At 35.7% G+C, this 15,798-nt stretch overlaps 1 protein-coding gene across 2 annotated transcripts in view; it reads right to left on the bottom strand.

Moving 5' to 3' along the window:
- Nucleotides 1-15,798, bottom strand: part of MRPS9 (mitochondrial ribosomal protein S9) — a 35,699-nt gene that overhangs the window by 14,991 nt on the left and 4,910 nt on the right. For both annotated transcript variants that reach the window (XM_063149834.1, XM_063149835.1), the window contains exons 2-5: nt 11,966-12,145; nt 3,465-3,527; nt 3,345-3,375; nt 1,039-1,118 (exon numbers count right to left, since the gene is read on the bottom strand). In XM_063149834.1, coding sequence (XP_063005904.1) covers nt 1,039-1,118; nt 3,345-3,375; nt 3,465-3,527; nt 11,966-12,145 — 354 coding nt within the window. The remainder of the gene's footprint in view (nt 1-1,038; nt 1,119-3,344; nt 3,376-3,464; nt 3,528-11,965; nt 12,146-15,798) is intronic.

The following is a 15,798-nucleotide window of genomic DNA, read 5'->3' as shown; positions in this document are numbered from 1 at the left end:
AAAAAAGAAAAAAAAAGTGGGGGTGTTTTTTATTCTCCCAAAGAAATAAATGTACCTGACAAGAGGGGATTTTGTCCTTTGGGTACACAGAACTCAAATAAATATCAGATCATTCTAATAAAAACACTATACTCAGTATAGCTGTGCACTGAATTTGTGACCATAAAGTTTGTTTTTCTGACAACTGACTAACCACAGAACTAACTTCTTAAAACTATCTAATGAGGAAACAAAATCTGATATGAATATCCAATTAAATATTTCTGCATTATTATATTATACATTATTAATGCTTTTGTCATGTATAAGTACATGTAAGAAACATTAATGTCTTCACACAGACTCTTCTAAAGATGCAGATAATGCCTGTGCTACTGAGGGTCACAGATATGAAAAATCTGTTTCTTCACAACCCATGTCAAGACTCAGGGTCTAGCGGTGCCCTATTAGATACAGCTTTTTTCATAAAGGTAAAAGATGCAGATCCTTTACTCCTGGAACCATATTAATCAGAAAAAGCCTTAAGTTTGCATGAATGGAACCATCTTAGAAAAATCAATTAAGCAGTTTAAATGCAAATTCTCTTCACACTAAATGTCAGCACAAATAACATTTCCTATAGCTTTGCCCTTCACAGAGGAAAAAAAAAGAACTATTTTTTATTCTACAATGAACTTTGCTAGAACTAGGCATTTTTGTTGTATGTGCACTCTCCACTACTGATCTTTTGCTACCAACTACAGTTAGAGCCTACAGGAAAGTGTTCAGACTATTCAAAACCAGTCCATAGTCAAAACTGTAAAATGAAACAAAAATTAAAGGAAGAACTATTATGTAGCGTGTTCTCTTAAATGTGACATAAAAAGTTCATAATAATGAATATTGTGACACAAAAATATACACTGCATGTAGCTTCAGATGTGATAATATGGCCTTCTGTGAAAACATAACTAAACCCAGGAGATCCTGGGTGGCACCTCTAGAATAACATGCACTTGACTGGGAGCTGACATTATTTATTACAAGTAACATACTTACATGCATTAATGAATAATACGACTGCTTGCCAGTGTAAAAGAGGAAGTGAAATGGTCGGCCATCTTCTCCCCACTGGATTTCTAATGGAAGGCAAGATTAGACAAGAAAGCAATATACAATCCCTAAAAAAAAAAATCCCTTGTATCTAACTGCAGTTATAAACCTCTTTCATAATACAGACTATCTTTCTAAATATCAGAGAACAAAGACATTTTACAGGTGTTCAATCTGCCTGGAAATCTAATAGTTCAGACAATCTTTTTTAAAGCTAATCTCCCTCTGCAACTAGAAGAAAATATTTAACATTATAATTGTAAATAATCTTTTACATAAGGAAATCCATCATGTACAATTCTAAAAGATTGTATAGGTGGTATTACAAATAGAAGTATACATTTTAGTGTAAAAAGAAGTACAAACTAAGAGACAACTGAAATGTACATTGAAAAGTGAAAGATTAGCAGCTCTGGAAAAAACAGTGCTAAAACAAATAAAGTTTTTATTTTATTGGGTTTTATTTATAATACATCTAAGCTAAACTAAGTATGTGTACATTTGTCTTTTGTGGGCAACAACCACATTCAGAACTTGGGTGAGTTTGGAACTCATTTTTGTTATTAAATTTGGGATATTGAAATACAAAGACCTATCCTACAGTTTACATAATTGGCTAAGCAAGAAAACAAATGTTTCATATTAATTCAGAATATCCAGTGTGTTCTATTCATTACAAAATATTATTTAAAGTCAAATTTTGACTTTGGAGGAAAAAAAAGGCAAACTTAGATAACAAAGATCTCTTTCAAATAAAGAAAAACTACAAAAATAAAAACCTGGGAGCTTTTTACAAATTGAACTGTAGAGAAAGTCACAGCCATTTTATCCAGTGAAGTTAATTAAAGCTACCTGAAAACTGAGGGCAAAGATAAGACTCCAGAAACCTGTCTGATAAGCACAGTATATATTGGATTGGAACATCAAGATATATATACACATTCAGAAGCTGAATGTAAAGACGCAAAACTAGGCAGAAAATAAAGAATACAGGGAACTTCTACCCACATATACTACTACTGTGATTTTTCATGTATGCAGTTGTGAAACCATATTTTGTTGAAAAAAACTGTTGTGGAAACTTTCCAAAGTATAAAGTTAATTTTTTGTACTTCAAAGTTATTGAAGACGCAATACATAGACAAGACAAAGCTGCCTTAAGAGATACTTATTGAATGTGTTATTTTTAGATATAAATACAAAACTAAACATTTATACTAATTTGTTCTTACAGTCCTCAGGATATTGCTAGCATTTCAAAGAATGCTTTAGTCCTGAAAGCATATAGAATAGTAGCTTAGTTCTTCCATAAAACAGCCCTTGGATTTTAAAACTACTAAATGATTAACTCTCTCCTACCCTTTCTCTTTCTACTTTTTTACTTCACAATACAGGGAAGTTGAAAAATAAGGCATGATAACATTTGAAAGATGGAAGTCCAGAATTTCGGATGGTTTAGACTGCTTTCTAAAGACATGAAGTCCCCCAAAAAACAAGCATCAATTATTCCAGCAACAGGAAGAAAGAAGGAAAATTTTAAGATTTTAATGATAATCAGAAATGTTTATCTGAGACCTGATAGCTCAGTGAATGTAGAATTTCACACCTCTGCTACTAGTTGATATCAAATACTAGTCAAAACCAGACAACAGGTTTTGACCTTATCTTTCAAATGTTCTATTTAAAATTAAATTGTTGATTTTAGTGAACTGACCAACATACTGGCATATCATTGACATCTGGGACTCTATACCGTGTCTCAGGAGAAAGACCAAAGACAGTATGGACAGACATGCAGAGTTAGGACTTTAAGGTCAAAGAACTAATTAGGAGAGGTTCCACTCTATTATTTGAAAAAAATTCAAACCTGTAATTTCTAATCTTCTAGAGCAACAAAGTTACAAAGAAAACTTTTGGTTTAAAACAGTATTAATGAATATTTTATGGAGGTGATAGCTCTGACAAAAAGCTACTGAATTCTACACATCATTCTATTTATTGCTTATTTTTAAACAATGAAAAACATTTCTCTTAGTCAGTTAACACAATTTCTGAGAAGATCAGTGGTACTCTGGAATACACTGATAATTTTTATCCTAAACCACAGAATATCAGAATAGACTTTTACTGCTCATGTTTTAGTAGTCATTAGGAATATAGGGAAAAGAGCCAATCCATAAAAATAAGAAATTCTACATATGCAACAACCCTAATACTTAGAAATAATAAAGAAAGTATCTAAGAACACTTACTTCTCTGCTCTGGAAAAACTTCAGTAGGATGCTGTAAATAAATAAAAAATATCAGCAAAAGGGAAAAGTTACTCAAAGGAACATGCTACAGCTATTCAGAAATGCAACAAAAAATCCTACCTTCATCAGAGGTCTGGCTCGTTTGTCAAATAAGCCAGAGGGAAAGAGATAGGCAATGGCTCTCTGAAAAGAAGAAGAAAGATCTTGTATGTGACTTTTTTCCCACAAAAGCATCATCAAAAACATTTCTTATGCATCTTCTTATGCAAAAAATAGCATACTTTTTGTACAGCAGGCAACCAAATCAGTAAGAAAATATGACACATATGTGATGTGCTGAAAAAAAAAGCAGATAATTTCTTCTGGAATCCTCAGAGGTAAAACCTCATTCTGAAGGCTGTACGCTACTGCAATAGAATGAGTGAACTTTCTTCTGCCAAATTTAGTTTTTATAGAATGCACTTATCATAACTTACCTGAACTACTCAAGTGCAAAGACCCCCTTTATACACAATGATTTTCCAGTAAAATTTCAAGTGCTGTGACTTCCATCACAATCACAACACTTATTTATTTATCTTTCTGAAAATATCAGTGCTTCCTAACAGTGCCTACTGACAGACCAAGCATAGAAATTTTATTTAAGGCAACAGGAAAAAGCCAAATTTTAAACATTTGGAATCCCACTTTCTACAATTTCCAGTCATAGTTTCCTCAAGTCTAAAAGCCATGTTTGTTGTGCCAGTAATAGCTACTTTACATAGCCTAAATAAGCATTTCACTGATCACTGCATTTGGAAACAACTGTGAATCACTAAAATGTTTGCTGAACTTGAACTAACTGCCCAGAGAAGAAAGACTCAAGTGACATCTTTTTTCTTTTTCCCTTAGATACCTGAAGGTTTGACAAAACACTTTAGAAAAATACATGATATTCATCACACTCATTGTTTACTGTTTTCACTAAGTACAAGGTATATACTGTATTTTGACTTAGTATTTACCAGTATTTATGTGATATATAAAATGAGCATTATTTGCCTACAACAAATGAAGTTAGCATACCAATACTCCAAACCATTCTGGCCAAAATTTAAGGCAAAGCACTGTACAAAGTTAAGCCCAATGACACACATTTCTGCTTAATATCATCTTACTCTCCCTCTTCAATGTAACTAAACCATAATTTAATAATGCAAAAACATGGATTTATCAGAGCTGTTTATTTTAATTTGTTTCTAAAAACAAACCAGAAAAAGCTAGCCACCAAAAGCTCCCAGATGTAGGAGTCTGGCAAGTGTAGCCAACTTCAGACAGTGGGTAGCAGAGCTTCAGACAGAAATATTGTGCTTGCACAGTAAAATGGACCAACCAAATAAACCCTTCTGGCAGTGGTCTCATTTATATTTCCATTAGACAGTACAGAAAAGTAGAATTACAATAAAATCTGAGGTTAAAATCTCTCAAGAAGAACGGCTCTTTGTTAGCTAGGCTACCTTAGGGCTATTACTTGCTGATAATTTTTTCCATAGACTTGGAGTGCTTTGTCAGTGCTTCAACAGATTTAATATGCATGGAGTGTAAAAAGACCTAACCTATTACTTTCATTAATCCCCTACTGGCATTCTGAACAGAAATTTTCAGAATTCTGAAGCAAACAAAAGGCTTAACTTGATTTTATAAAATGGTAATTTTGTTTCTCTTAGTGACTACTGTATTCCCATTTGTTAGTCAATGGGCATTTTATGCATACACACAGTAGGTGAACACCTATTTATGAACAAATGGGGATTAATTATGATGACAAGAGAGAAATCTACTGTGAGCCAAATGATGTTAAACCAACACCTTATATAATATATTAATAGAAATTATTACAGGGTCCTGAGACTGACTGTGTATTTAAGACATGATCTTTATACAAGCATTTCCAGAATCTCAGCCAAAACAGTTACTGTAACTATGACATCTTAATAAATGCCAAACATAACAAGTTAACATTTACAATGAAAAAAGTAGCTGCCATCTGAGACCTTCTACTTCTTGGAAAGTTTATTTTATTGCTAAGTGTATACTCATGTCTTTCACACTACAGCATGAACACATCCTGTATTAAGAAATCCTAGCACCTACTCTCATATCTCCACACAACAACCAACCAAAGAAGAATGGCTCATTTTATAAGCTTATTTTTTTGTTGTTGCAAAATGGAAATAAATAGTCTTCCTGACCTCTCTTTTTATGGAAAAGTAGTCAAGGATGAACTATCTTGGAATGCAACAGACTTCAGTTCAGCTTTATTCAGAATTTTCTTCTTACTTTTACATAGCTGGGTTCTCAGGCTGTGCTTTACCAACTACATAGAAAGTCAGACTGCCTCTTGGGAGCTCCATCTACAGAAGCTGATTTTGTCTATGCAAATGTTTCATTTTTGTAGAAAAGTCTTTTTAAAAAGCCCTGTACTAGCAATATAAAAAGATGGCGGATCAATGTGAGGAATTACATCAGAATTAGTCTCTCCAAACTGCAGCTGAAGCACATAACCATGAAATTATTTTCCTGAAATCTTTTTAAAATGTCTTCAGATATGGAACGTAGGTTTCCTTTCATGAATCTCTAGGTCTCAAACCAAAATTCCATAGAGAATTAACTGCATGTTAGTTGCATTTTCCTGAACAGAAAAAGCAGGTGAATGTCCCTCTTAAGACTTCATAATCAAGGTGTAAATGCCAGCAGTAAAGTTCCCAAGAAACCTTTACATTTAACTGCAGTTTCCCATTCCAGAAGTGGTTTTCACCTCAAGGGTCCTGGCCCATAGCCTTTTTTCAGTACTTATTTGGACTTGAACTCCAGATTACAGAAACTGTTGTGCTGAATATTAAGAACTACTTTCTAAGTGCCATCATGTCAGCTATAGAAGATACATTCCCTCCATTCTAGACTCCACAGGTTCTGGGGCTGCTCTTTCACATTCTGTTTGATAAATCACACTGCTGCCATTGTCTTTGGAAATAAACCACAACTTACTAAAAGTGAAACATCCAAAATTTTTTTCAGCAGAATCACAATTAAAAATCCTGGTACCTAATAACATAACAGTATTTTCAAAAATAACTACATAAATTACTTGAAAATGGTGGAATGGATACAGTCTGCTTCTGCTATGAGTTACTAAAAAATATAAGTCATGTTTTTAAGGATTTGAAAATCTTTGTTTTTGAATTTCACTGTTGATCCACACAGAGAAGAGGAAAATACCCAGTAGTCACACCTTTAAAAGCAGCAGATCATAATGAACACATTAGCAACAAGGTAGTTTACATCTGACATTCCTTAAACTGTACAGTTGATAACCTTAACTTTCCTGTACCAAACGAGAAGAAATCTTGTTATATCATCATTTATTGAGAGACCAGAAGAGTCAACATACTGCTCTCAGGATGAAAATGTCTTTCACTTGCAGCTTTAGGTTTGAATTCAAGCCAGTTGGAATAACAAGTACAACCTTCCATTCCAATTAAGAAAAAAAGCCCAAAACCAGAGAAACCCAAAATTCTGGCATTCCCTCAAACACACAAACCAATTAATTAAATAATCTGTCCAGCCCTGCATGGGTATGTCGTGTAAATTCAGTGTACCTGCCACATCCTCACCCTTCCTCCTCCCTGTGGATGTTGCACATCCTGACTGCTGATCGTTCTTCCCTTCCTACCACCTCTCTACAAGCCAACAAGTTGTTTGCTCATTTTCTCATTTGTCAGAGACTAACTCTGAATCAAATAAATTCAGCTGGGTCAGTCAGAGTTACTTTTTCTTTTGCTTTTTATTTCCCAATGTCTTGAGAAACTAAGAATTCAATACTTTAATTCAAATAGAGTTGACTGAGTCATATTGGGATAGGCGACTTCAACAGTTCAATTCTTCAATTGATCTTGCCTATTCTTATTGAAGCTCAAACAAAAAACATTCCACTAATTCCCATTGCTCAAAACATGTGTAAAGATAGTTATCTAAGTAACATCCAGTGAAAAAAGGTATTTTAGGGAAAAGGAAAGAAGAAAAAAAATTTGAAAAACCAAACAAACACCACCTCTACCCTGGGGCTCCTTTGCAGCAGCACCCTTTTTGGCAGCAGGCTCAAGAATCCAGCTCATTCCTTTTTAAATATACACGAAATTTTAATCATCAAAACACTGAAGTGAGAAGTGACACTTTATGCCATAACATTTTAATGAAACACCTGAGCAAAAGCTGTTTCAGCTTCTACTCCTCAACTTGATCATAAGAGAGCCACTTCCCTTCTTAAACTGTGCCTCTTGAATCACATCATTTAGTCACTGTACTTCATCACCTCTTAGACCGAGATGTTTTCTGGAACAGCTGTTTTCCTTCTAACCACACTAGCAGTATTCTTTAGCAGTTTTCAGCATGCAAAATCCAGAATATCTAGGGTAAACCCAGGAATGAATGAAACAAAAATGAGACACAAAATGTTAATTCTGAATTCTGAAATATTTCTTTTTTATTTAACAGGATAGAAAAGGTTAAGAATAAAACAAACCACAACGCCCCCCTGCCCCCCCAAAAAAGTGACAAACAAAGCTTATATTACAAAACACACCTCTCTTCTAACAACTAACTACTAAAATTTATTGAAACCACCCCCACCACTGTTCATCTACAGCTAAATTCTAGCTTGCACAGAAAGAAGTTTCAAATCCAAAGTGACATACTATTTTAACTCTATCACTTGAAAAAAAAAAACAAATCAAGCAAAACAATCCACAGTCATTATATGAAAACCCCCACCTTTTTAATATTACATTATTTTTATACTATGTAATCACTTTCAAAATGAAAATTAATATCTTGTCATGAGTTTGCAGAGAAAAAATCCCAAAAAATGTGTTGAAAGTCTTTATTTCTATCTACGTTTCATTTTTTCAAAATATGAAACAGTATTAGAAAGAGTAAAAAAAAAAATCCAGCAGTCATCAGCTCAGATTGATGCAGAAGTAAAAAAAACACTGATGCAGAGTTTGCTTCCACTGGGAAAAAATTAAAAAGATTTGAAAAAAGCATTCTAGCTTCAACTATTTAAATAAATCCAAAATCTATTATTTATTGTGAGGACAATGCTGGACAAGACATTCTTCTTGCAGACAACAGGCAGTTCAGAAACACATTTTGTTCTGAATAACATTTCTGACATTTCACATTTGCCAATATTCACTCATTTCTAATACTCTGTGTTGCTAAAATTTGAACATTATTTAGAAATGAGATGTGCCAAGTTACCTTTAAAAGCAACTGGATACAAGCACTTTTTCATGAAAGAAGCCTTATTTTTTTAAAAGAAACCTGATGAGGAATTAGGCCTTTCGACATTAACATTTTCACAGTTAACTATCTTACTGGTATTTTTCCAACAGTATAAATGCTAGTAGAGGAAAACATATATTTTATGTTCAAATTATTCCATCTGCTTGACAACAATCTATTAGATTATAAGACAGACAACAAGCAAAAATGAATGCAGATTTTTAGCTTTTGAGTTTTACTAACTCTTACAGGGAAAGAGTATTCCTTTATGATGAGCTGGTATCTGAGAGAGCATTTAGAGACTGCATAAAAATGAATAATAAAAATACTGGCATATAAATAGGTCATGAAGCTTAAGACACTCTTCTTGTATTAATCTTACTTAGATTCCTGGGCTTTAAAGTGGAATATCACAGAACTGACAGTGGAAAACGGCTGTGGGCTGTTTACCACAACTGTAAGTTAGAAGTTAAATCACAAAATAAAAGGATTACAGACTCAAACAGGGAAAAGCACTAGGTCAGGACTGCAATCTCTATTAATTAGGTATCCCAGCTGGGCAGTGGGTATGCAGCTGTTAACTTGATCAATGACTTACCTAAATGTCATCTCTACTGATTCGCTTATAAATTACCAGCAAGTGAGACTAATGTACAGGTGCTAATTTATTTAAACTGTTCTCTGCAGTTCTACATAGCTTTATAAACTGCATCTGGCACCTAATGTTAGCTGTCAGTTGTACTTAGACATGCCTGTCCTAACGACTCTGTTCATTAGAAATGAGCACAAATTATGAAATATTGTGAAAAATGATACATCAAATGGAATGGGCAAAGCAAATCAATTAGAAAAACTTCATAGCACATATTCACACATAGGAGAATAAAACATCCTAGCTTCAGAGTGAGGTCTATAATACCAATTAAAAAGCAATTGGTAGACTTCTGCAGAGTTATATATCAATTTGCTGGATTTTTTTTCTCCTCCAGAAATACTGTTGTAATGCACAGCTTAACTTTTCATTCCTAAATAAAAGTATCAGTAAGAGGCAATTCTGCTTGCACAACATCCGAGGATTAGCAAGTAAGTCAACTTATTTTCCTTTTTTAAAGCTTCACAAGGTTTAGCTTTTATTAAACTCTACCTAAAACTCCAGTGAAGGACAGAATCCTAGGATGTCTACTTTTGATATACACTGCAAAGACTGATTAACAGCAGAAGACATGGAGGTATATAAGCACTCAGCAGAAAGAATTACTGCTGTTCAAAATGTAAAGCTTGGTAATTCTCCTGCCAGTGCTTAAGGAGCTTTTATATTTTTACAACAGAAATTTAATTATGCATAGCAGACACTATTACACACTCTAATTACTTCCCAACACCTGATGGAATATAAAGAAATCAAATCACAGATACTTGGTATCACCAAGCAAAACTACTCTTTTGGCCCCACTTCTCCATCATTTCAGAAGCAGTCTGCAAAGCAGTCCCGTACTTGTCACCTGCACTGCATTTGTAAAAGCTAATTTCCAGAATGAATATGCTTTTACTAATGGTGGAGCTGAGTTAACGTTGTGCAAATGATCATAGTGCTGTGGCTTTATAAAAAAGAAACCACTACATAGATACAGTCATTTTGCATTTCTTGCTTTCTAGAAGCCTTCCCCCTAGACCCTGCCAAGGAAGGAAGGAAGCCAGACTACAGATTAATGCATTCTCCTACCATTAACCTTTCAGGCAAACTGAACAATCAGCATCATCATTGTACTGTATTAACATGGGAGGTATTCTGACAAGGTAGATTGGTGCATGTTTACTTTACAAGAAAGGAACTCAAAAAAATAAACGTCATTAAAAGTAAGAAGAAAACAACCTCAAAAATACATGGAAAGGAAATTTTACAGCTTGCAGAGAAATAAAATAGCCAATGTAAAGAAACAGCCTGGTGTTACTGCTGACCTCAATGAATAGCTTCACTGTTGACCATACCCACTTACACCTAGACTGGCAGGGTCTCTGCACTGGCACTTGTTTGTAGAAGGGCAGAGAGATTTCTACATCTCTACACAGACACAGTATCAGGGCATAGCTTTGCACTCACAAAGCTTGACTTCCTATGGATTTGTGACCTGAACTCAAGCTGCCTTTATGGATTTTTTCTGATACCTGATAAAACTCAAGTCTCATTTCAGTCTTTTTCTCAACAGGCCATTACTCTGGATCGTTTTACCTTGCTGCCTATTTTTAGAACTTAGTTTTGAAACGAGCCTGTATCACAACCTACATATTATTTCTTGGCATAAGCACACTGCCAAGACCTTTCAAATGGACACAGCCATGCAGACAGAATTTTGCCACTGAAAGAGGCAATAAACAAATTTCCTCTCCCTGAGAAAACTAAACCATGGACACCTCTTGCTTTGCACTTCCACATCACTACCTCTACCTTAAGGACCCTGCTGGCCCACTGGGCTGCCTTGGCTACAGCAGTAGAGTTGCTGCTGTGCAAAGAAAACTTCAGCCATGAGACTTCACACAGCTTCACCTAAGAGTGAATGTCACCAAATGACATTTCTCCTTCCTGCCTCTGATGTATGATAAAATAAGACAGATATGACAGAAGTGAAGGCCAGGTGAGACATAAAAAAAAAGAAAAAAGAAAAAAAAAATGAAACATCCATGCAACAAAACATTTTTCTGAGTGAAAGGGAGCTTATCTCTACATGAGCCTAAATGACAGAGAGAAAGAGGAGGCCACCCATCTGCCAGTCATGAGAGGGAATGACAATAAAACAGTATGTTTGTAGATATTGATATGAGCTTAAATTCACTTCTACATTAAAATCTTCAAGCTAAACCAGTGCATTGGTTATAAAATATCCTATAAAATTTAATATACGTTACCAACAACCACTGTATCATGCAAGAAAACCCTAAATATACACAGCAGGTCAAATTGTGAGTAAACGTTTTGTAATGCTACATAAACCTTTACAGTGCCTCTTCTAACCTGAGATCAAGGGGATTATCCATTAGCACTTTTCAAAAGAACCCACTGTGCTTTAACAAGATATAGTATACAGCTCTATACAGGGATCTGTGACCTCACATGGTAGCAGAAGTAGAATGTCTATTCACAGTCACAGTTGCAATGTTTGCAATGTATAGCAGCATTCCTGCTTATTCTGACAGTTTGATTAAAATTCACAGAGAGCTGAGGGGCTCATGCTGAAGTAAAGTGCTTTCAATATCTGAAACTCTACAGTAAATTACTTCTCCAACAGAGCAACTGTACTTACATCAATATCCTCTTGGGTAAAAGTTTCTGGATCTTCTCCCATCATGTTGGCTAAATGTCTCTTTCCTAGGTTGAACTCTTCAATCTGTTTTTTAATAAATGCCTCTGTGTACTTTTCAGGTCCTGAGGCTCCTACATTTCTCTTCTGCACTGCTGTAGTGGTACAGATCAGCCTTAATGTCTAACAGAAAAAAAAAAAAAAAAGATAGATTTATTTTACATTTCTGGCACAGTGAGCACTAAATAAAATGAATGCATGAATACTATAGCAAGTTATTCATACCTATTACAAGATTCAACACATCACAGGAGGAATAAGTTAGGAAAAGCATTATTACTCATTAAATCATTTTCTTCCAATGGCTTAACATCCATGAACAGATAAACACAGTCTAAAACCTTCACATTTTCACACATTAGTATTAATTTAGAAGATTTTTTTTGATGGAAATAAACATAGTATATCCTAAGTCAGGAACATCCAGCAAAAGCAAAGAACAGTACTGATCAACAGATCCCATCACAAAAGAAAACAAAAACTATCAGCAAATAATCAGGTTTTGCCTTCACCTAAAGGCAGTCCACAACAAAGTATGATAAGAATATGTGGGGCAGCTGCCCAGTGGCTTTTCAAAAGCCACCAATCAAATACTGATAAAAGCTCTGGAAAGGCCAAGGCATGCTCCTTCCTTGTTTGTGGTGCCAGAATGGTTCTTAAGCTACTTCACTGTCTCAAGTAGACCTAATAGAAAACTAGCAGGGCAGTCCAGCAGCCAATACTATCGAGCACTGTAGCAGCTCAAGTCGTAACCCAAAGGGCAGTTACCTTCTCAAGCACACAGGTTTGGTCTCACTTCTATCAAGACAATTGGCTGTTAAGATGACTAATTTCACTGATGCTCTCTGCCAGACAAACAGGAGCTTCACTGACAGAGCTGTAATGTCTCAATTCTGGCCTAGAGTCAATATTATGCACTATTTTGGCTCTTCAACATTAGTATTAAAGTTCTCTACAGCTTCACTATTCTACAAACTGAATGAGAACTGATTATTTGTGTGGTCTTCTGTGGGTGGGAGGAGGGAGGGAATCACAAGAAAGAAAGCAATGTGAGACAGAAAAGCAAAGACAGAAAAAGAACCACTTCTGATTCAGAAAAATGCCAATTTTTGTTCATCACACAGTACCCTGAAAGACTTCACCCCCACCCCTTCAACATGCCACGGCTAGGCTTTGTGAGGAGACAGTGCAGCCTCACAAGGCAGAGAGCACCCATGGCACAGTTCAGCCCTGCCAACATTCTCTGCTCCACTCCCTTTACTCTCCCTGTGCCAGCTCTGGCCCAGGACTCCTCTGCAGCCAGCTCAGCTGCCTACATGGGGCACAACACTAACTTCTGCTTCAGCCCAACAAGCAGGCAATTCTCAGCCGAGCTGGTAAGTCTGAGCAGCTCAGAGCTCACTTTCCAGAGAACTGCCAAAGCTGCAACAAGGAGATGGCTGAAACACTGAACTGGGAGAAAGAAAGCAGAGGGGGAGTCCTTTCTTTACCTTCATTTCCTTCAGCAAGTTATTAAATTGCCCCTGGTGCTCTGGGAGCTGCAGCCTCAGTCTACCTTTAGCAAAACATTAAAAACCAAACACATGCAGCAATGTGAAGTAGTTAGGGTTCTGATTACAAGGAACAGAACAAAGGTAGTATTCAAAATTATTCAATGTTCTCTAAGTCATGAGAATTGCCTTCAAAACACAATTTAGACATGCTGAGAATTTTGATGGATTTCATCCTTCTGAGCTCAGCTAATATAAATAAAACACTTGCTACCCCTCCTGTAACTAACACAAATACAACAGTAATCTCAAAACCCAGTTATAACCACAACATAAACACATCTCATCAAAACAAGATTACATAAATTTATTTGCAAGGCAAACAGAAAAGCAGCTCAAATTTGTACCTTCAGTTAGCTTACAAGAACTTCTCCTGTGACAAGAAGCTTTTGGTGTTCTCCATTCCATGGTCATTTCCTACATTAAGAGGAAATGAAACACAGCTTTTCTTTCTACTTTCACAGAGCCCAGTTGGTATTTTGGACACCTGGCAGTCCAGGATGGACTGATCCAACTCATCTAATTTGCTGCACATATGTAAAGCTGCTCATGACAATTTACTCATCCATGCCTGTGTCAGCGTTCCATTTACATAACAAAACAACTCACCTTGAAATTTCAATTTGAAATGAAGACTACAACATGCTGCCTTAAACCTGTATATAGCCCATGCCTGGGCTGGAAGATAGGTCCCATGAATTCAATCAGGTTTGACATAGAAGGTAAAGTAATCTTTGAATAAGATCACTCAAGTCAGAAAGGACTGACCCTCTATGCTTTCACCTGACAGACAAAGATTTGTCCCTCAGGGTATGAAACTCAAGAAAGTAACATATATCTCTGCTAGAAAAGATTTTAAAACAGGTCTAAGGTAGAATTTGGTGCTTAAGAGCCTGTTGCTGCTTCATTTTCTCCACAGCTTATACATATTGCATGTAGCACTAATCCTGGTTTGTCCCTTCCTTTTACTTTTCTCTTTAATACTCATGTTCCTGTGAGGAAGCACTGACATAATGAAAAGAATAAATGAATAATGAAATAATGACAGAATGAAAAGAAAAATAATCAAAATTTTAAATGTACACATTTTCCACAGGCAAGGCTCTGGTGATTTCCTTATAAAGCAGTGAGGAAAGCAAAGGTACCTCCACATATTCCCTATTCTTCTCTCCTAGTCACTCCTCAGGAAAGAATTCAATTCATCTTCTAACTTGTCTTAATAGTAACTAATTATTTGTAATTCTTGTTAATGAACATATGATTCCTTATTACTTGGCCCAAAATAGCTTTCTCTCTGGTATGCTTTAAACAGAATACTTTAAAAAAAGATTGCTTTCATCTTATTCCTGTCAATTTCTATTGTAATTTTCTCATTTTTGTCGTTCTTCCCTCAAGCTATTCATATTCTTCCCTAGCTTCAATTCGTCACTAATCAAAAGTCCCTGGACACACAAACTGTTCATAATTAGAAAACAGCCTCTTATGTAAATTAATATCTATTGTATTGGGTACCTCTTCTGGGAGAAGAGCACTGTTTCATGGGTGGCACAGGCAGAAACTGCAAAGCACAGCTAAATGCTTCTGGCATTTCAGTCAAACAAGAAAGCATGCTCCTCTACTTTGTAGAGGAAACCACAGAGGTTTGCATTCACTTCTCACACATTTCATAAAGCATTACTGAAGACTGCAGCCTCACCATTTTAAAAATAATATTAATGCTTATTAGCAATGGTCATGAAATAATATGCTCTTCCACCAGAACATGGGAGAAGGGAAAGCCTTTACTTCTGGACACAACTTATTGTGATTAACCCTTCCTTCCCAACTCCTTTCTGAGCAACCTAGAATTAAAACTGTTGGGCAAATCCTGATTTTACAGGAGACCATAAACTTAGAGAAAATCAGCTTATGTTAAATTTGCCTTAGAAAAAAAAAATTAGCATTTTCAGAGAACTTCAACTTCTCTGGCCTATTTTCTTCCAAGAAGAGAAGTAATTAGGACTGTGTTTACTCATCCTGTTCATTTGCTTCACTGGAGTTACACAGATATAAACCAAACCAACAGAGAAGTCAAGTTTCCTGTACTTGTGGAATGGGAAGAAAGGTGGACTGGAGTTGGAGTCAAGCCCAAAGGTTGTTCATTTTACAACAAGACACAGGAACAGAGACAGAAGATGACACCAAATGACATGGCACATAGACTGTTGCACCATTTCCAGGATTCTT

This window comes from Melospiza melodia, chromosome 2 (assembly GCF_035770615.1).
Source record: "Melospiza melodia melodia isolate bMelMel2 chromosome 2, bMelMel2.pri, whole genome shotgun sequence".
NCBI lineage: Eukaryota > Metazoa > Chordata > Aves > Passeriformes > Passerellidae > Melospiza > Melospiza melodia.
Note: the sequence above shows the minus strand (reverse complement) of the source record. Positions and strands in the feature narration are given on the sequence as shown.